Below are 21,037 nucleotides of genomic sequence, written 5' to 3' on the forward strand. Positions count from 1 at the left end.
CATGCTTTCTTGCCTTAGTGTTCACGAACGTGCGGTCAAGGGAGGCGGTCGAGATACCTCAAGTGTAATCAAGTCGATGCACATGGCAAGCATGCGCCCGCCACCGATAGTCAGTGTAAACACAATCGCAAACCTAACGTGGCAATGGAGGAGACATGTTGGCTCGTTGAGTGCCCACAGGCGCTACGTGCGTGGCAGCGGCCATATTGGCATGCTTTGCACTGGTCCAAGGTGTGCATGGTGACTCGACGGTCACGCTAGTGGTTTGTTGTATCGTCACTGTGTATTGTGTTTTGTGTGTATTGGTCGGTCCACAGCCAAGCAGAACAAATACATTCATATCAAAGTCTCTATGTTATATATTGTTTAGTTATGTTGAAAATGATTTGGGCAGATCACTCAAAATACTGCTAATTGAGGGAAAAAAATAAAATTATTCGCACAATGTATGCAGTGTGAAATAGTAACTAATTTTAGTCTGAAAAGTAATAAAAATATTGTGTTTGGTGCTAAAACATCAATGACACTGCTCTGCAGTTCTAAATTAATCCATGAGAAGTTTTGTTTAGATTTTTTTAAAAATTGACCCTCAGACAACGATTTAATAAGATGAAAATGATCTTAACTTATTCTTAATTCTTAACTACTTCATACAAAAGTGTGAATGTACGTACTTGTCTGCTTGGTACTTCGCCGATCTTCCCCTTCCTCCTCAATCTTGCTTCACCATCCCCCAGATGCACCACCTCCGTTACAGTGTAGCTTCCCGTCACACGCACAGCTTCTGTAACACTGCACTCATCATTTCAGGGATAGCTGCTGCTGCTGCTGCAGACTCTCGCTTCACCATGCATTAACAGCTTCAGTCATAAGGGCCACACTCATCTAATCCTGACTCCAGTCTGTACAGACATCACATGCATTAACAGCTTCAGTCACACACACCTCATCCTGACTCAAGTCTGTACAGACATCACATGCATTAACAGCTTCAGTCACACAGGCGACACACATCTCATCCTGACCCCACTCTATACAGACTTCACATGCATTAACAGCTTCTGTCACAAAGATCACACAAACCTCATCCTGACTCCACTCTATACAGACTTCACATGCATTAACAGCTTCAGTCACACAGGCCACACACACCTCATCCTGACTCTATGCAGACATCACATGCATTAACAGCTTCAGTCACACAGACCACACACACCTCATCCTGACTCCACTCTGTACAGACTTCACATGCATTAACAGCTTCAGTCACACAGGCCACACACACCTCATCCTGACTCTATGCAGACATCACATGCATTAACAGCTTCAGTCACACAGACACACACACCTCATCCTGACTCCAGTCTGTACAGACTTCACATGCATTAACAGCTTCAGTCACACAGGCCACACACACCTCATCCTGACTGTATACAGACTTCACATGCATTAACAGCTTCAGTCACACAGGCCACACACACCTCATCTTCACTCCACTATATACAGACTTCACATGCATTAACAGCTTCAGTCACACAGACCACACTCACCTCATCCTGACTCTATGCAGACTTCGCATGCATTAACAGCTTCAGTCACACAGGCCACACACACCTCATCCTGACTCTATACAGACTTCATATGCATTAACAGCTTCAGTCACACAGGCCACACACACCTCATCCTGACTGTATACAGACTTCACATGCATTAACAGCTTCAGTCACACAGGCCACACACACCTCATCTTCACTCCACTATATACAGACTTCACATGCATTAACAGCTTCAGTCACACAGACCACACTCACCTCATCCTGACTCTATGCAGACTTCGCATGCATTAACAGCTTCAGTCACACAGGCCACACACACCTCATCCTGACTCTATACAGACTTCATATGCATTAACAGTTTCAGTCACACAGACCACACACACCTCATCCTGACTCCAGTCTGTACAGACATGACATGCATTAACAGCTTCAGTCACACAGGCCACACACACCTCATCCTGACTCTATACAGACATCACATGCATTAACAGCTTCAGTCACACAGGCCACATTCACCTCATCCTGACTCTATACAGACATCACATGCATTTACAGCTTCAGTCACACAGACCACACACACCTCATCCTGACTCCACTCTATGGAGACTTCACATGCCAACAGGGTTTGGTTCCCCACATGGGTACAGTGTGTGAGGATGTTCTTGGTTCTCCCTGCTATGGTATACCTAGAATAATGCCAAATGCCAGATATGACTCACCTTACTCACTCACTCATTTTTGACTGAGACATGGACATCAACATAAAGTGTTGTGTGTAAGTTGGAGTGAAAGAAGCTCCAGTAAAATCTTGTCTGGTGTACAGTGTGGCAAGTCTGAATATGAATTACATGGACTTGTCTTTTTTATGTAAGTAAAGTACAAATTATGCTGAAATATAGCAAGAATACAAATATTAAAACAGTTGCATCCCCTTGTCAGTTTACTCAACTGTATTCCGTCTGTTGTGACTTCTGATAACAAAAATTCATGTCACCTGGTCCACACACCTGCATATGTCACCTGGTTGGTTTTTTTTGTTGGTTTATTGTTTAATGCCTCACTCAGCAATATTCCAGCTATATGACGGTGGTCTGTAAATAATCGAGTCCAGAAACCAGACAATCCAGTGATTGACATCATGAGCATCGATCCACACAATTGGGATCGATGACATGTATCAACCGAGTCAGCGAGCCTGACCACCTGATCCTGTTCTCCTCTCATCTGCATATGTCACCTGGTCCACACACCTGCATATGTCACCTGGTCCACACACCTGCATATGTCACCTGGTCCACACACCTGCATATGTCACCTGGTCCACACACCTGCATATGTCACCTGGTGCACACACCTGCATATGTCACCTGGTCCACACACCTGCATATGTCACCTGGTCCACACACCTGCATATGTCACCTGGTCCACACACCTGCATATGTCACCTGGTCCACACACCTGCATATGTCACCTGGTCCACATACCTGCATATGTCACCTGGTGCACACACCTGCATATGTCACCTGGTCCACACACCTGCATATGTCACCTGGTGCACACACCTGCAAATGCCACAAGGTGCACACACCTGCATATGCCACCTGGTCCACAAACCTGCATATGGCACCTGGTCCACACACCTGCATATGTCACCTGGTCCACAAACCTGCATATGTCACCTGGTGTGCACACCTGCATAGGTCACAAGGTGCAGACACCTGCATATGTCACAAGGTGCGCACACCTGCATATGTCACCTGGTCCGCAGAGCTGCATATGTCACCTGGTCCACACACCTGCATATGTCACCTGGTGCACACACCTGCATATGTCACCTGGTCCACAAACCTGCATATGGCACCTGGTCCACAAACATGCATATGGCACCTGGTCCACAAACCTGCATATGGCACCTGGTCCACACACCTGCATATGTCACCTGGTCCACAGAGCTGCATATGTCACCTGGTGTGCACACCTGCATATGTCACAAGGTGCAGACACCTGCATATGTCACAAGGTGCACACACCTGCATATGTCACCTGGTCCGCAGAGCTGCATATGTCACCTGGTGCACACACCTGCATATGTCACCTGGTCCACACACCTGCATATATCACAAGTTGCACACTCCTGCATATGTCACAAGGTCCACACACCTGCATTTATCACCTGGTCCACACCTGCATATGTCACCTGGTGCACACACCTCCATATCTCACCTGGTGCACACGCACACCTGTTTATATCACCTGGTGCACTTGCATACATGTATTTGACAACTGGTACACTACCTGTATATCTCACCTGGTGCACTTGCAATCTTGTATACACTACTCAAAAGAAGTTAAGGACATCCCAATTCTGCCATGACAGATCAACTACAGTAATATGAGGGAATCGGGTTTTCCTTTGAGTTCTTTTGTGTAGTATCTATCACCTGGTGCACTAGCACAGCTGTATTTGATACCTGGTAGTGGTACTTACCTGCATTCTGTCACACACCTGCATTCTGTCACACACCTGCATTGTCACTGTCAGATACTCAGGTACACTTCTACATGCAGGCCAAGCCAGTGTTTTGTCTCCATTTCATGATGGTACAGACTACAAATCCTGAATATATATGATGTATCCATGGGCAATGTCAATTCTTATGCCAGCCCTGACAAAGGATAACTGTCATTTTATTCAGTGTTTGTTTACAGTTGAAACAAAATGACTACCTTTTCTATTTTCTGTCTTCTACATAAGACTAATTGCATATTTACTTTCATTGATGCGAATTAATTCAAAGCTTTCTAGACTGTTCAAGCTGAATTATCTCTCACTAGTGTAAATGTGATATAGTTAAATGTTGGTTTCATCTTTCTCATTAACATTCCTGTCAATAACATGTCAAGATCCCTTCTGCCTTCTGATTAGATAAATGTAGAAACAAACGATTAACCCCTGTTATCCTTGTGACTTGTTGTCCTAGAGAATGACCACCAGTATGTTGTATTGCAGTGTTCCGCCACATGTGGGCGTGGCATTCAGGTACGGAGCCTCAAGTGCATTGACAGCCACAGAAGACCACACCCATTTGCATGCAAGTCTCATCACAAGCCCCACACATCCAGACCGTGCAACGCTGGAATATGTCCGTCCAAAGATCGTAAGTTGTGCCTACAGTTTGCTTGTTGTAGGAAGATATGGCATATGATACGTTTTAGGGTTAATATGAAAACTGCAAACAGGTGAAACTGTTTCCAGTATTGTTTTCTGTGTACAATATACCAACAAACCAAAATGGCAAGCACTGGTTGGATGAAAGGCTGTTTCATACACAGTAGCAGTGAGGATTTCTGGTTTCTCTGATCGATGGTAGAAAAAAAAAATTAGATTCATTAGTGTGTTTTCTTTTTAAGATTCCTGATTATTTAGTAAGCTGATTAAGTAATAAAACAACAAACAAATAATACTGACGAGGTCACGAGTCCCATTCTCTTATCGACCAGTGATTGCGGTTGTTTGTTGTCAGACAAGCTAGGACCTAGATGCACCGTGATGTAGTAACATGATGGTGCTTCAAATAATACATTCTGCCATACAACAAGTATTGTATGTCCATGTCTGATATAAATGCCATACAGTGATTCCGGGTCAGGCACCCAGCACTCCATGCTCACAAGAAGAGCAGACTAAAATGAATTAGCTTTGGTTTGGTTTGGTTTGGTTGTTATTTTACACAGCACGCAGTATTATTCCAGCAAAATGACGGCGGTCTGTAAATAATCAAGTCTGGACCAGACAATCCAGTGATTGATATTGTGGGCATTGAGCCACACAATTGGGATCGATGACATGAATCGACCAAGTCAGCGAGTCTGACCACCTGATCCATTTAGTCGCCACTTACGGCAAGCATGGGTTGCTGAAGACCTATACTACCCCGGATCTTCACGGGTTGACTAAACTGAGGATTGTGGGGTCACAATGCATGACCGGCTGATTGTGCCCTGATGACATGAATCCACCACTGCTTCGACTGTTTACAGGCTGCCGTCATATAGCTGGAATATTTCTGAGTGCGGCATTAAACAACAAATAAACAAACAAAACTGTTTTGACTGCCTCAGACATGATAATGAGCAGGCTGCTACAGTACTGCAACTGAGGCATAATTCAACACTCGAATGTTTTCAATATTAAATCATACATGTGTACAAGGATGGTATTGATATAAAGCACAAAGGATTTGCCCGGCTCTCTACATGTGCAAGTCCTAAGGAGTAGAAGTAATATATTGTGAGTCACAAACATAAAAAGGAGTCCCACTGTACCAACAGCAAATAAAATGCAAAGTATGTGTGATGCATTATAGGTATTTCCACTTTTGAATTGAAACTTACTGATTGAGTGAGGAACATCTGACATGGTCTGTCCAAAAAACTGATTCTATATATTATCAGACCAGAAAAATCAGAGAATCCTGTCTTTGTCTTTCCAACATTCGTACTCTTACATTCGATGGGGACCGCCCCCATGGTCTAGAGCATCCGTCCAGAGAGCGGAAGGTCCGGGGTTCAATCCCCGGCCATGTCATACCAAAAGACGTCAAAAGATGGTACTTGTTGTTACCCTGTCTGACGCTTGGCATTTAGGGGCTAAAACAAGGACTGGTCGGCTAGGAGTCAGTATACTGTGTCTGAGTGGGGTATTCATGTTAAACTGCGGCATCATATCTCAGTGAGCTAGCACTATAAATTGACATCAGTCCGGACTAGAACAAGCAGCCACACTCACTCACACACACACACACACACACACACACACACACACACACACACACGTCGCTATAATCTTGGATGCGACGTTAAACCCAATTTCACCTCACCTACATCCAATGGGACTTGCTGGGAATATTATTGTGTCCATTCTTTATGAGTTTTATGAGTACAGGATGCTGAACATAGAGTCCAGATAAACCCTGTAACACTTTGACCATGCTATAATTACTATATCCTCATCTCTCCACAGAACCGTGTGAGGACACAGTGAGCTGGTGCCCGCTGGTCCGACAACACAAGGCATGTGACCGGCGCTACTATCGCAAGAGCTGCTGCAAGACATGTCAGGGAACATGAGACGTGAGCAGCGCCACCTACTGGACCAGCCTCACACCAGACTGAAACCTCCGATCTCGTGCATGCATGGTTGTGATTTGTTCTCATTGTCATGTATTTATTCACCATGTCAACTGACATGTGGTTGAATGTATGCAAGTTTAAATGACAGATGTGATGTGTTAAGAAATATTCACAACAGAAGGCTGTCAACGTTAGACATTGCTGTTTTGGAAAAATAAGTGCTGACAGTTGCAATGTCAGTGTCTGAACTATTGACAGTCTGTTGATGAGAGTATACATTGCTTTCTAAACACAAACAGAAGTTTTATTTTTTATCATCGTTTCTCAACCAGTGGAAATATGACCACACGATGATTGGCAATGAAATGTTACTCAACTTCGTTTCTATAACATGCCTGCATCATCAGCATTTCCTTGTGTTTTGGGGACAGCTGTTTGATATTGGTATCATATTACTAGTTTATATGTGGATGTGGATGTTTAAATGATAATTTGGCTCGAATCTTATGTTGTCCATTATTGTCATTTAACAAATGTTATTTATCATTTAAATTGTTTATTATCCAAGTTCATGCAAGGTTTAAGTTCTGACCAAAAATCAGGTCATCAATATTAGCTGCATGTGAAGGTAATCCTTTTATTTTTTACTGTGACCAAAATAAATATTAAACTTTTTGTCTAATTCAGAACTAAAGTTTGAAATCTAACTCTCATTTCTTTGTTTCAATGTTATAGAAATGAAACTCAGACATGCTCCATAAGATAAACAGTGCAATGTTTCAAGCATTATTTAAATTCCTCTCTCCATCCATACACATTATTGATGTATATGAGAAACTCAGTTTCATCCCTTTTGCTGTGTTCTCCAGTTCACAAGGTTGTATAATCATGTCAGTGTTATCAAAGAGAGAGAGAGAATCTCTTAACATCAGAATCATGTATTTTGACGACCATGAGCATGTCAGAGGTCAAATTGTGTTCCTGAAAAGGCACATTTCTTGGACGGCAAAAAATATCACAAATTTGACCTTTGATTTCACCAGTTACCTCCCTTCATGTTATACAATATATATTCCATCCATTTTTGTAAAGCATATTCAAAGGACTCAATACTGCATAAATGTAGTCAAAGTTAGAAATAGGATATACTTTGAAACTGCCAAACTCTGTTGTCATAAATAATGAACTACATGTACTATCAGTGAACTAGTCAGTTGTCATCAACCAAAATGTCAAGGCCATCCCAAGAGTTAGACATTATCCCTCAGTTATGTCCGCTGTGGGATATATTATATATTCACCAGTCCAGTTTATTTATGAAGTTAAAGGTACACCACAGAAGACCCCAATTCTTGAACAATTATCTATTTTGTGGACAGTATATTTACAAATATTCCCATAAAATTAATGGTTTGACATTTTGCAGCCTGTAAAGGTATAGAATATCTATATCACGTTTCATATTTGATGTCCATATATGAGTGCATATATGTCTGCATAAATTCAGTATTGGTGTGTCCTTGAGAAGTGTTCGAGTGTGTATAAAATATTCTTCAGATGAGTGCACGAGCGAGTGTTCTACATGTCCTTATTAGAAGTTAATACCCACCAAGTTTCCCCTTATTTGATATATCTTATTGAGGCTTTCCTGACACATTTCTGTATTTTGATTTTGGCAAGGATACTTTCTAGATACAGAAAAGTACCTGTGGTACCCTGACAGCTTCTGTGTAAGAACACACCTTGTGTACTTGAAACACTACAAAAAGTGCATATCCTCACTTTGAAATGGGAAATATTTGTAAATATTGTACTTTGAAAGTGTATTTCATAATGTAGATTGTATACATATATACATTTCAGGTTATCATTGTACGTGTGTGAATGGGTCCATGTCAGTGTTGTGTATATAGAATTGTAAATTAATGAATAATTGTTAGCTAGAGCATAATTAGGATATAGATTTTCACAATTTTATTACTGGTGTAAAAAGATTATTTTATTATAAGAATTACTTACTGAAATGCATCAGTGTTCATTAAAAACATTGAATAACTGTTGTCGTGGTGTATTTCACAGTTAGGCTAAAAAAAAAAGTCTATGATGATGCAGGCAGTGATTTTGTTTGATTCCAATTTCAAAAGAATCCCAAAACTTAAAAACAATGAGATCCAATACAGCTCAGTTACTTCCCTGCTGTGCGTCTCGTGTCATGGTTATGGCAGCTATAGGTTTGCATGCTTGTTTATGTAGGGAGGCTTTTCCACACAAGTTGTTTTTTTTGATACATACTAGTTTAAACAAGCAAAATAAGCCCCCCGCCCTATATTTAAAAAAATCGTTGCCTGAGAACCAATTCTTTTATTTTTTTTAAGCCTTTATAGTAATAAGTTGAGAAAACCCTAACTGTTTTGGGCTCCATATAAAAGTAGGTTCCTGGGTACCATCAGTTCTGCTAAGAGTGAAAATATACACTTGTAGCACTACCATCAAGACTGACAAACAAATGTTTATTCATGATAAAGACACTCATTTTTGTATGGAATAAAAACCGCCAAGCCCTCAAGATCCTTTGGGAAACAATATCCTGAGAATATGTGAAGGTGACTGTACAATTAAGTTAACGGTATACGACATTGTGTACCAGATGGCAGAAATGCCTGTTTATTTATGTGTATGCGAGAGTTTGTGTTATTGCATATTCGTACAAATAGCGAATCATGATAGTTGTTTGATATCTCAGACAATAGGATTGTAGCATTTATATTTTTATAGTGCCTATATGGTATTAGGTTTGTCATGTTTCACATTCAAGCCAGAAGACATGTTTTCACCAACTTTGTTTTGCGCATACGGCAACATTCTCAGGCTGCACTAACAGAAGCAGACATGAAAGAAGGTCTCTTTAAGAAGTTACTTAGAGCACTGGTGACATTTTTTGTATGGCTGTAGCATTTTCAAGGTTTTTGTTAAATTTGGATTCATGGTGTCAGTTTAGTGTTAAGCATGGTCATGTTTACACCTGTACCTCACACTGTCTTGTAAATAGTGACATGTTGTATATAGTTTTGCCGACTTTACATGATATATTTTCTACAATTTATATGAATTAAAAATTCTGTCAAGTTTTATGTACTAACACATAATGTTAAAGAGCGGGGAGACAGATGATTTAGGGTTGATAACAGCTTTGAAATTGTACATATATATATATTTGTCTTCAATGTTTATTTGTGGACATCTCAACAAATTCTTTTCCTGAAAATAAACAAACCATTTAACCTGTTTTAAGATAGATGAAACTGGAAATGTTTAGAAAAAGTACTTTTCCCTAACATTACAAGGGTTAATTTGTGGACCGAAATACTTTCTTCATGTCATATATTCTTTGTTGAACATTACAGTTGTTTTTTTAACAAACAAAGTGCCTGTGTGGAAGAACTCCTCTTAATGGTTCTTCTTGTTCCACTTCGCATGTAAATTGCTTCTCTTCCACATTGCTGAAAATCAACTATTGATACGTGTATTCTGCAAATCTCCCCATACATATGAATCTTGATAGAATACTAGGTGATTCTTACATTGTCATCACAAGATAGAGATTATTAGATGATACAACTGTTGTCATCTTGAAGCATTTCTACATTAAAGTGCAGTTGTTGTGCTAACTCTCGGCCGTCAAATGTAGCTACACAACCTACGTACCTCAGTCACTGTAGATTGTGAGTAGTGGTGGTGTTCTAATCAACAGTGACCAGACAACACCATACTTTCAAGTGACTTAGAGAAACTCTCCAAGGTCCCAAACATGAATGTGGTACCATATGAGCAGTATGTATGCAACTTTGCTTTCAGATCAATATCCCCTTCCCCCAAAGCACATTTCAGAATCAACAGAATGGTCTTATTTAAAAAAAATTAATAATAGTCATATGCAAAAATCTGAGGTACAAGTTGATTTATTGGAGACAGATCTTGTTTGTGATAAGCTCTAGGGGAAGAATATTGTCAAATAAGAGTTCAGTATAGCAGTGGAATGACCTATAATAAATGTTCCACCTTTATGGAGACCAGGAATTAGTGCTGCCCATCATGTGCCACCGGTCAATCCAGTTTGACACCAGCATCGATGTCAAAACCAGCCAACATGCAGTTCATAACAGCTTTTGTATCATGTCTGAATACTTTCAAGATATCAATACTCCGTTTTGTTGTTGAATCTTTTGCCATTGCATTGGGATATTCCGAAAGAGGTATAAATTATGCAACTGTAGGGACTTTCATTTACCATATTGGGTTGGCAAATGTTTCTACTGTGGGTGGGGGAAATCTTTCAAGATATTCATGGATGAAATCACATCCCCCATCCCCACTTCCATTTATCAATGTTGAGAGAGGTACATCCTCAAATCCTGTAGTGTATGTGTGTACTACCTCTATCATGTCACCTAGAAGTAGTAGTCAGGTGTGTACAGTTCCTTCACTATGAGCACATAGTTGTACACTGCACAAGTCTTCCATTGTAGTCATGTGACTAGTGGATGTATGTCTGATAAATAAACATATTTGTACACTGGTTATTGTTTTATGTACTGTTTAATCCCAAAGAACTGACTGTTTCTGTTTATTCCGCATTTTGCAGCTGTACATGGTCAGGGACCTATGGCACCTGCTAACAAACTTAAATTGTGAATTACAAGGTTTATATTGGTGAAATAACAGACTGCCATCAGACATTCTGTACATGACATGGTTGATGTATGTCATTGTATCCCAATTGTGTGGATCGACGCTCATGATATCAATCACTGGTTTATGGCAGTAAACATAACTCATGATGTCCATACAGGCCAGTTGACTAGAATGTTGGATTTCTTTTGTTACAAGACCGATGCTTGTGAAAGAATCTTGTTATCTGATTCACAAGTAAATATGATAAAAGTTCATACACTGCCCCCGTGGGGACTGATGCTCTAAGTATATCCCAGTATGAATTGATTAATTTTATCTGTCAAAGAGCAGTGACATACACATTAAAAAGACAACAGAACACATGATTTATACAAAACTGAGCATTAATACTGAATTTGTTTGCATGTACGTACAAAACTATGAAAAGTAAACAATAAATAAATATGCTGTTTATTTACAAAAGACAATGAATACCACCTAGCCTGGGGTTCCTAAATGCAAGTCATGTGACAACCTTGATCGTCCAGCCCCTCAGTAGCTGTATGAACAGGGGTCCACATTGAAGAGAGGTTGTGTTGGTTGAACAAATGCTATGCTAGAAATGACAATTAACAATTTATTATGCAGGATGGTTGCTTTCACTATTGTTCAGTGTTGTTTACTATCTTATCATGGTTCAATTATTACTGAATGTGTTTGTAATAACAAAAAAAAGAGCACAAAATAAAATGGAATAGGTATCAGTAAACTTACAACAATGTACCAATCATAATCAAGATAATATTGTTATATACCAGGGCTATAACAATGCAGTCGTGATCTTGATGTTCACCCTGGGTAACAATATATTGAAACAAAATGGCCAGCCAAAACACCATCTTGTACATCCTCTCAGAAAATTGCATTTCACAATTCATTATCATACCATTTGGGATGTCCTACTTTTATAATCCACAGGTATCGTTTTGTATGGCGATAATATTTAGAGGTTATTATATGGCAGTTATCATATCATACCTCATATGAGGGTCGAGGGTTGATATGGTGTTTGGGGTATGATAGGAAATCTGCCATATGATAAACAGTTTATCACAAACCATAACATCAGATGGTAAAATGTATCCATTTGCAAGTGAATGACATACATTTTCACCTTGTTTGGAAGACAGTGTCATGGGGAAAGCCAGCTGAGCAGACGACACACTAAGGGACATGTCTTATTTCTTACCGTCTAGGCTGATATTGATCGCCATTCGAAATGCATTGACAATCCATATCCGCCTAGCAGGGTCTAGTTATTACACCTCCTGTGATGACCGTCTCCATGTTGGCTCTATCCCACACGCAAAATGCCTCATATCATTGATAGGAATATGGTAAATAATATATATTTCTCTCGTAATACTCACAGTACAAACTTTTGAGAAAATACGAAGTCCTAAAGCTTTGTGAATTGTTACAAGCCTTAATAGCTCTGTTAGAAATATAAAGTGTGTTAGTGAAACAACTATCAAAGATCAATAGCATAGATAGAAATACCTGGAATAATGAAGATAAATTAAAATACACATTACCAAGGTGACAAGAAAGAAAATTTGTTTCAAAATATTTCTTCTTATCAAAATAATATACTTACCACCTGAAAGAAAATATCATCAGTAAGTGAATCCTGGGTTTTATTTTATTTGCCTTAACGAGAACCACAGTACGACACAATCACATTCACCTGATAACGAATGTACAATATGCATTGCTTGGCATTGAAGGATATGTTTGTAAATACACAGCTATCCTAGTACTCATACTACTACCTTCTATCTACTCAACAGCTTTGAGTTCATACATCATACTGATTTGATTATTTATTTTGTTTAAATGCACAAAGTCATGACAAAATATGCCAATCTAAAAATATTGTGAACAAAAAATATCTTGAAGGTGTTATAGAAAAATATCAATTTGTAAATCAATTCTTCATCAAGATATTCCTTGCTGGAACTTCATCAGCCACCCAGTGAAGAAACATATCCACAGTTCACTACCTCTGTCAATAACACTAGAAACATCCACAGTTCACTACCTCTGTCAATAACACTAGAAACATATCCACAGTTCACTTCCTGTCAATAACACTAGAAACATATCCACAGTTCACTACCTGTCAATAACACTAGAAACATACCCACAGTACACTACCTCTGTCAATAACACTAGAAACATATCCACAGTACACTACTTCTGTCAATAACACGAGAAATAACCTACAGTACACTACCCGTCAATAACACTAGAAACATATCCACAGTTCACTATCTCTGTCAATATCACTAGAAACATACCCACAGTACACTACCTCTGTCAATAACACTAGAAACATATCCACAGTTCACTACCTGTCAATAACACTAGAAACATATCCACAGTTCACTATCTCTGTCAATAACACTAGAAACATACCCACAGTACACTACCTCTGTCAATAACACTAGAAACATATCCACAGTTCACTACCTCTGTCAATAACACTAGAAACATATCCACAGTTCACTACCTCTGTCAATAACACTAGAAACATACCTACAGAACAGTACACTACTTCTGTCAATAACACGAGAAATAACCTACAGTACACTACCTGTAAATAACACTAGAAAATCTAGCAGAAAATATGTATCACAATCACTACTACACTAAATTGTTCTGGTAAAAATAAGTTATTGGTTTTGGCAGTTCCCATCTTTACAATTATACAACACATCAGAAAATACAGGTGGTAAAATCTCCTGTAAATAGGTCCAGGGAGCTGTCTACAGCTTGGCAGGGCTTATACAAAGTACATGGTGTTCATCTGTAGGTATCTCAAGGGGGGGGGCGGCAAGGTTCATAGTGCTAGTTACCTAGAATCAAGCTTGCCACATTGTTGTTCAACTGTCAAGTCAAAGAGGATAGTTATATCTGTCGAACATTTACTCATTAAACACGCATGCATGCATGCCTGCATACAGAAAATATCTCAGTTTCTCACAAGGCACTTTTACGGTGTGTTGTGCAAAACTGGAGAATGTCACCCAACCGTATGGCATGGTCTCTCATTAATCCACAGGGGCGACGGGTTGCAAGAGGCTGTATGATATCCAGACTATCATATTGAAAAGTGTATCACAAGACAATATTTGGGCATTATTGCACAGAGCTGATATTATATATTCCAAATGCCTAGTCCACAAGCATGATGTCATCACATAATATTAGATGCAAAATCAGAATTACGGTATCCACCTTTGTTAAGATGCAACATCAGAATTATTTTTTTTATGAAAAGTGTTTTACATTATATATTTATATGTATAGTAATAATTAAATAAGTGGAGTAAGATCGAACACAGTTTTAATTGGCTAGCGCTTTCAACTCGTACCACGTACGAGTCTCATCAGGCCATAACTGAATAATGGACATGAAGTAACATACAGTTACATAACACTTAGGAAAACTATGACATCACAATACCAAGGTGACAATGGACAAATAACTTACGCCTTTACATTTAACTTAGGCGTGTATTTATGAATGAATGGTGTTATTCAGTTATGGCCTGATGAGACTCGTACGTGGTACGAGTTGAAAGCGCTAGCCAATTAAAACTGTGTTCAATCTTACTCCACTTAGTTAATCATTACTATATTGTGCCTGAGAGTTAGAACTTTACTGTGCTTTTTTTATATACACTTTGGTGAAACCCACGAGCACGGGTATGGTGCTGACAAAACTAGAAACATAATTAGGGTGAACCAGGATTTTCGAACCCACAATCATAGGTTTCTGGCATGCCCAAGGGACACAACTCTGCACAGCAAATTGCGACGGCGCCTTAGACGACTGGGTCACCCATGCCCCACAAATCAGTTACCTTCGGATGAATGTCACATGCACTGGGATAGCCCTTTTAATGCCATTTCCACACAGGGAAAACACCTGGCCATCCACCTTCAAATCTATCTGGAAACAGCTTCCCAACAGGTCTGAAGCGTCATCAGTCAGTCCAAACTTTCAAAGCCTAATGCCATGAACATCCACTGAGATCAGGAAAAATGTACAAGTCAGTGACAACCACACATCCTAACATCCACACAGGACATGTATATATGTATATGACGACATCCTAGGTATGATTCAGTGATGAACAATTATGTTGAATAACATGGAGATACTAGCCGCCATGCTCATGAGAATCTTGCAGGATATCACCAACACATGAACAAGCGTAAAGGTTTGAAGTCATGTTTAGTGTCTGGAGGCGTCTGTGAAATGAAGCTAAGGGCTGCAATATGTGACGTTCTTCCAACAGCTAAATGCAATATTCTTAAAGATTCCAGTCCATGGATGGGACATGTGACAATGGATTGCCAAAGTCACAAAGATTAAAGTGTCCTGAGTCAATAAAAAGTTCAAGTTAAAAAATGTAACTTGACACACGATCCTATAACATTCATGGTTTGTGGAACACGTGTAACTTCATGACAACATCAATGTTGTTTCAAAAAGCTGAGCTTCTGAGGCAGTTTGAGTTTAGTTACATGATGTTGTTCAGAATCTGAGAGTATTCTCAAACAATGATTTGTGAAGCGTATAAGATTCAACATCTGTGGTATGAGTAATCTCCTTTAAGCATCTTGTGAGTTATCTCCCTTGATACCAGTCTCTCATAAGAGTTCTTCATAACGATGTGTGCTAGCTCCCTCTACAGGAGTGGCAGCACTTGCTTCCGTAGAACTCATGCCCACAGATCTTGTGTATAGGAACTCTATAACACCATGTGAACTCATCCTGACAGGCAGGGTCTGAAACAAGGCATATGATGTAAATCATGGTGTTTGTTGGATGCATCACAATTATGTTTTCATGGTATTTGAAACCACACACATATATATATCTAATGAAACATTCTAGCCATATCATGGTGGAAAGTCAATAAATTGAGGCTGGACTATACAAACTGGTGACTTAAATTAACAGCAGCAAAACACTCCATCAAGGCACAATGGCACACAATCAGCTGAGTTACCATGCCTCAGCATCTGATTCTCCTCAGTCATGCTCTGGGTTCTGCTGTGATATGAAAAGTGAAACAGTACCTGGTGTTGGGCAGGGATGTTTGTGACACTGCCTCCTGACCAACGGTTTCTGGCCAGTGTCGCATCCAGTCGACAGTTTCCTGAGGTGGCGGTTGATGCAGTGCACCAGTCGAGTCTCCTCCCCACTACCACAAGTCACCGAGCACTGAAACATGCCACCAGTATGTTTAAGAAGAAAACCAAATTGATGACTTTCATGGTTTCAGTCTGCATTGCTCAAAGGCAATCATGGATTATCAGAATTATCTGCCCCTACCTGTGACCATGACGATGAGTGCCACTCTGGCGAGGTTTGTACACAGTCCCCCACCTGACAGTCGTTGTGCAGAGTGATGTTGGGGTGGGCAAGGTGTCGGCACTGGTGGTAGTCTACAGTGTGGAACCTCCCGACCTTATTACTCTTGCTGCAGCGCAGTTCTCGACGCTTTGTGCCGCTACCGCACGTCACCGAACACTGCAAGGGGAGAGACTTTGGGATAACAATCATGTAAACATAAAATACTTCTGGTTTTTGATAGTCATAGTCATTGTCATGTGATCTTCACCCTTATTACTCTTGATACTGCTACTGTTCTGGACTGTCCTGTATGAGAATTAAGGGCGGTCGCGTAGCCTAGTGGTTAAAGCGTTCGCTCGTCACGCCGAAGACCTGGGTTCGATTCCCAACATGGGTACAATGTGTGAAGCCCATTTCTGGTGTCCCCCGCCGTGATATTGCTGGAATATTGCTAAAAGCGGCGTTAAACCATACTCACTCACTCACTGTATGAGAATTATATAATTATATAAAGTAGGGTCAATTTCCATGAATATTTTCTTATATTATCCACTGGCAATAAGATCAGTTTTTGATACTGTAATACTAGTAAAATCTAGATATTTTTATATTTGTATACTTATCCTGCATTAATCCTTTATGCATTGACTGCTCATCTTTGACAATATATACTACTCAAAAGAAGTTAAAGAACACCCAATTTTTTTTATATGACTATAGTTAATCTGTCATGGCTGGTTGGTCTTGCAAAACACAGCCTTCCAATTGTGGGTGTTCCTTAACTTCTTTTGAGTAGTATAGTTAAAGCTGTGATTGATCCTGCTTGAAGAAATAAAGATGTTGTTCTGACGCTGGACCCCCAAACACTAGCTACCACATCATACCGGAAGTGGTAGATATACAATGATTTCATATCACTGTTGGCCCCAGTAAATTGACTGAGGATATTATAATGGCGAGGCAGGTCTGTGACGGGTGGACCCTTAGACGTAGTAATGCAGGATAAGTATACAAATATAAAAAATATCTAGATTTTACAAGATATTTTTTAACTTATCCTGCATTACTCCTTAATGCATCTGTATCCAATGGTATGGAGGCAGGAATACCTTCAGATCTATACTCGATAGAACTCTCGACTAAATGCTGTGTCAGCCGTAGTCGCAATTCTTCTGCACAGATTGGGAACTGATCAGCCAATCCTGTCCATGGAAAGGTAACGAGAGTATGAGTACGTCCGGGTAAACAAACAGTAATAGCCAATAGCGTGCGTTGGGTCTGGAACTGAGTCACCAAGCCATGACAGTGGTACAATTATCCAAACGAACGAGTGGACATATACTGGCTCTGGACATGATTCAATTATTTTTATGGCATCGTGAATGGGAAAATCATCCCTTCTAAATCTTGGCGCCTTAAAAGCTGGAGAGAGGGTTAGTTGAGAGAAATCCTTGTCCAGCGCTCTGACCATATCCTTTAACATCCGGTCATGTGGGATGGATGTAGGGAGCGACCAGATCGTATCCCTCTTGTCGACATCTGAAACAGGGGACGGTGCTACCGCTGAGAGTTGGCCAGCCATTCAATCTGGCATCTGGTTGAGGCACTCCGAGGGGTTGTCAAGCGACTCAGCTGTTGACACTTCTGAGGAGTCCGAATGATAATGTTCCGAACAGTGGACAGGCAAATGGCTCTTGGACCACCAGAGGGATTTAGACGCTCTGGATACAAGTCCTGCCAAGAGACAATGAGTCCTGTGACATGGCCCCAGCCCCAAGCTCATCCCTGGCATTGCGCTATCCATTGATGGGACCTTAAGACTCACAGAAGATACTATCGGTGCTTAGGGTATCATATGAGCTTGGGTAAACCTATTCGTCTGAAGCTTAGGCGGTGCACAAGCCACCGAAGACGCGAAGGCATTGTGCTGATAAGCATGCACAGGCGTCTGAACAAAGGGAGGCCTATGCACCTGTTGATACATGTATGATGTGGCAGCTAGTGATTGGGGGTCCTGCTACGGAACAACATCTTTATTTCTTCAAGCAGGATCAATCACAGCTTTCACTGCTGTCAAAGGTGACATGGCCCCCAGCCCCAAGCTCATCCCTGGCATTGCCCTATCCATTGATGGGACCTTAAGACTCACAGAAGATACTATCGGTGCTTAGGGTATCATATGAGCTTGGGTAAACCTATTCGTCTGAAGCTTAGGCGGTGCACAAGCCACCGAAGACGCGAAGGCATTGTGCTGATAAGCATGCACAGGCGTCTGAACAAAGGGAGGCCTATGCACCTGTTGATACATGTATGATGTGGCAGCTAGTGATTGGGGGTCCTGCTACGGAACAACATCTTTATTTCTTCAAGCAGGATCAATCACAGCTTTCACTGCTGTCAAAGGTGACATGGCCCCCAGCCCCCAGCCCCAAGCTCATCCCTGGCATTGCCCTATCCATTGATGGGACCTTAAGACTCACAGAAGATACTATCGGTGCTTAGGGTATCATACGAGCTTGGGTAAACCTATTCGTCTGAAGCTTAGGCGGTGCACAAACCACCGAAGACGCAAAGGCATTGTGCTGATAAGCATGCACAGGCGTCTGAACAAAGGGAGGCCTATGCACCTGTTGATACATGTATGATGTGGCAGCTAGTGATTGGGGGTCCTGCTACGGAACAACATCTTTATTTCTTCAAGCAGGATCAATCACAGCTTTCACTGCTGTCAAAGGTGAAAAGTAATAGCATGAAAGAGTAATGCAGGATAAGTTAACAAATTTAACCCATATGATTGACTATGAACATGACCTGTCCCCAATGGTCAACTATTTCAATACCAAATTATGAGAAAAGCCATGTATAATTGTGACAAGAACTGTCCAGATCTACTCATGTTGACTGATTTAATGGATATGTGAGATTTTCAGAAAACAATTTTTGTTTACACCAATTGTACAGGAAACAATGTGTAATTATAGAAAACCCAAATATCATAATCATTTGAACAAATATTGGTTCATATTGGTCTCAATTCTAATTACAAAAAGAATCTGACATCAGTGACAACTAACCTGACCCCATGACGTGACAGCCCACTGAAGTTGAGGCGCCACTGGACATTCAGAACGACGACACCTTTTGGAGCTCCGTGGCTGAGGGTTCTGCTGACACATACTGTCTGGCAGTAGCACCTGGCCTTGTAGTGTCTTGCTGCGACAAGTTATCTCCCTCTTCTTGACACCAATGCCACAAGTCGCTGAACACTGTGGACAAAATATGATCACCTCATTGACATGATGCCTGCTTCTATGGTGCATCAGTAAACTAATGCCAGCACTCAAGCGAGTGAATGTCAGCAATGTGGCGATTTCATGGTGATATGTAAGTGGCAAGTCTACACCAAACTTTCACGCATAGGGTACTGGGGACCCAATTTGCCCTGTATTCCCCACAGGAAATAAGCATTGGGTACTGGGGGCCTATTCTACCCTTGAATCCCCACAGGGAGAAAAGCATAGGGTACTGGGGACAGACATGTCTGGTTATGGTCACATCTATGTTTGAATAATTTGAAACATTTGAGTCTAAAGATTGGTTTCCATGCTATAACCTCAATGAAGTGGTTTAAAATTAAAATTATCCACAAGGATTTTACACAAATGTGTCAATATGTTTTTTATCTCAAACCTATTTTGATCAATGCGTCATACTGCAAAGCAAAACAATGTTGGAATATACACTTACAAAGGACCACTTGCCCTTCTTCCATTTTGGAGGACATTCCTGAGTATTACAACGCTGTCTGCGGGCTGGTTTAGAGGACCGAGTACAGAGACGGGGTTTGATCTTCTTGTCCAGGGTAGCAGACATCTTCTGTTTACAGACAACCTTCCTCTTGTGAACTCCACCACCACAGCTCTTGCTGCACTTGCCCCATGGGCCGTCTTCCCACCTAGGACAACACATTCATTTAGTATACTATTACTACATGACAAGCATAGGTTGGGGGGCCTATTCCAACCTGGGGACACCACAAGATTTGGCAGTTATATAAGTGAATGATGTTTTATGCTGCTGTCGAAAATTTTAGCAGATATGTCTGTCTAACCAGTGGTTCCTGATTGATCATAAACAGCGTCAAGAATAATCCTTGCTTTCAGCATATGATGAAAAAATCACACATTGCAACTCACATTGACAAACACAGGTTCAACTAAATCTGCTGGATGACTCCATGGATATT

The 21,037-nt window shown here is 40.6% G+C and overlaps 2 protein-coding genes across 3 annotated transcripts in view; one reads left to right on the forward strand and one right to left on the reverse strand.

Annotated features, from left to right (window-relative positions):
• LOC139454307 (A disintegrin and metalloproteinase with thrombospondin motifs 16-like) overlaps window positions 1–11,189 on the forward strand; it is a 220,051-nt gene extending 208,862 nt beyond the window's left edge. The window contains exons 23-25 of one of the 2 annotated variants that reach the window (XM_071235933.1): window positions 19–231; window positions 4,567–4,714; window positions 6,580–11,189. In XM_071235933.1, coding sequence (XP_071092034.1) covers window positions 19–231; window positions 4,567–4,714; window positions 6,580–6,686 — 468 coding nt within the window. In that variant the 3' untranslated portion in view covers window positions 6,687–11,189. The remainder of the gene's footprint in view (window positions 1–18; window positions 232–4,566; window positions 4,715–6,579) is intronic. The other variant, XM_071235934.1, reaches the window with a different exon arrangement.
• Window positions 11,190–15,815: 4,626 nt separating this feature from the next.
• The window catches only part of LOC139449048 (A disintegrin and metalloproteinase with thrombospondin motifs 16-like), a 91,462-nt gene continuing 86,240 nt past the window's right edge, over window positions 15,816–21,037 (reverse strand). The window contains exons 19-23 of the mRNA XM_071230521.1: window positions 20,539–20,746; window positions 19,866–20,057; window positions 16,771–16,968; window positions 16,515–16,659; window positions 15,816–16,220 (exon numbers count right to left, since the gene is read on the reverse strand). Of these exons, the coding sequence (XP_071086622.1) occupies window positions 16,111–16,220; window positions 16,515–16,659; window positions 16,771–16,968; window positions 19,866–20,057; window positions 20,539–20,746 (853 nt within the window). The 3' untranslated portion in view covers window positions 15,816–16,110. The remainder of the gene's footprint in view (window positions 16,221–16,514; window positions 16,660–16,770; window positions 16,969–19,865; window positions 20,058–20,538; window positions 20,747–21,037) is intronic.

The sequence above is a fragment of the Haliotis cracherodii genome, unplaced genomic scaffold (genome assembly GCF_022045235.1).
Source record: "Haliotis cracherodii isolate W230 unplaced genomic scaffold, xgHalCrac1.p SCAF_10, whole genome shotgun sequence".
Lineage (NCBI taxonomy): Eukaryota > Metazoa > Mollusca > Gastropoda > Lepetellida > Haliotidae > Haliotis > Haliotis cracherodii.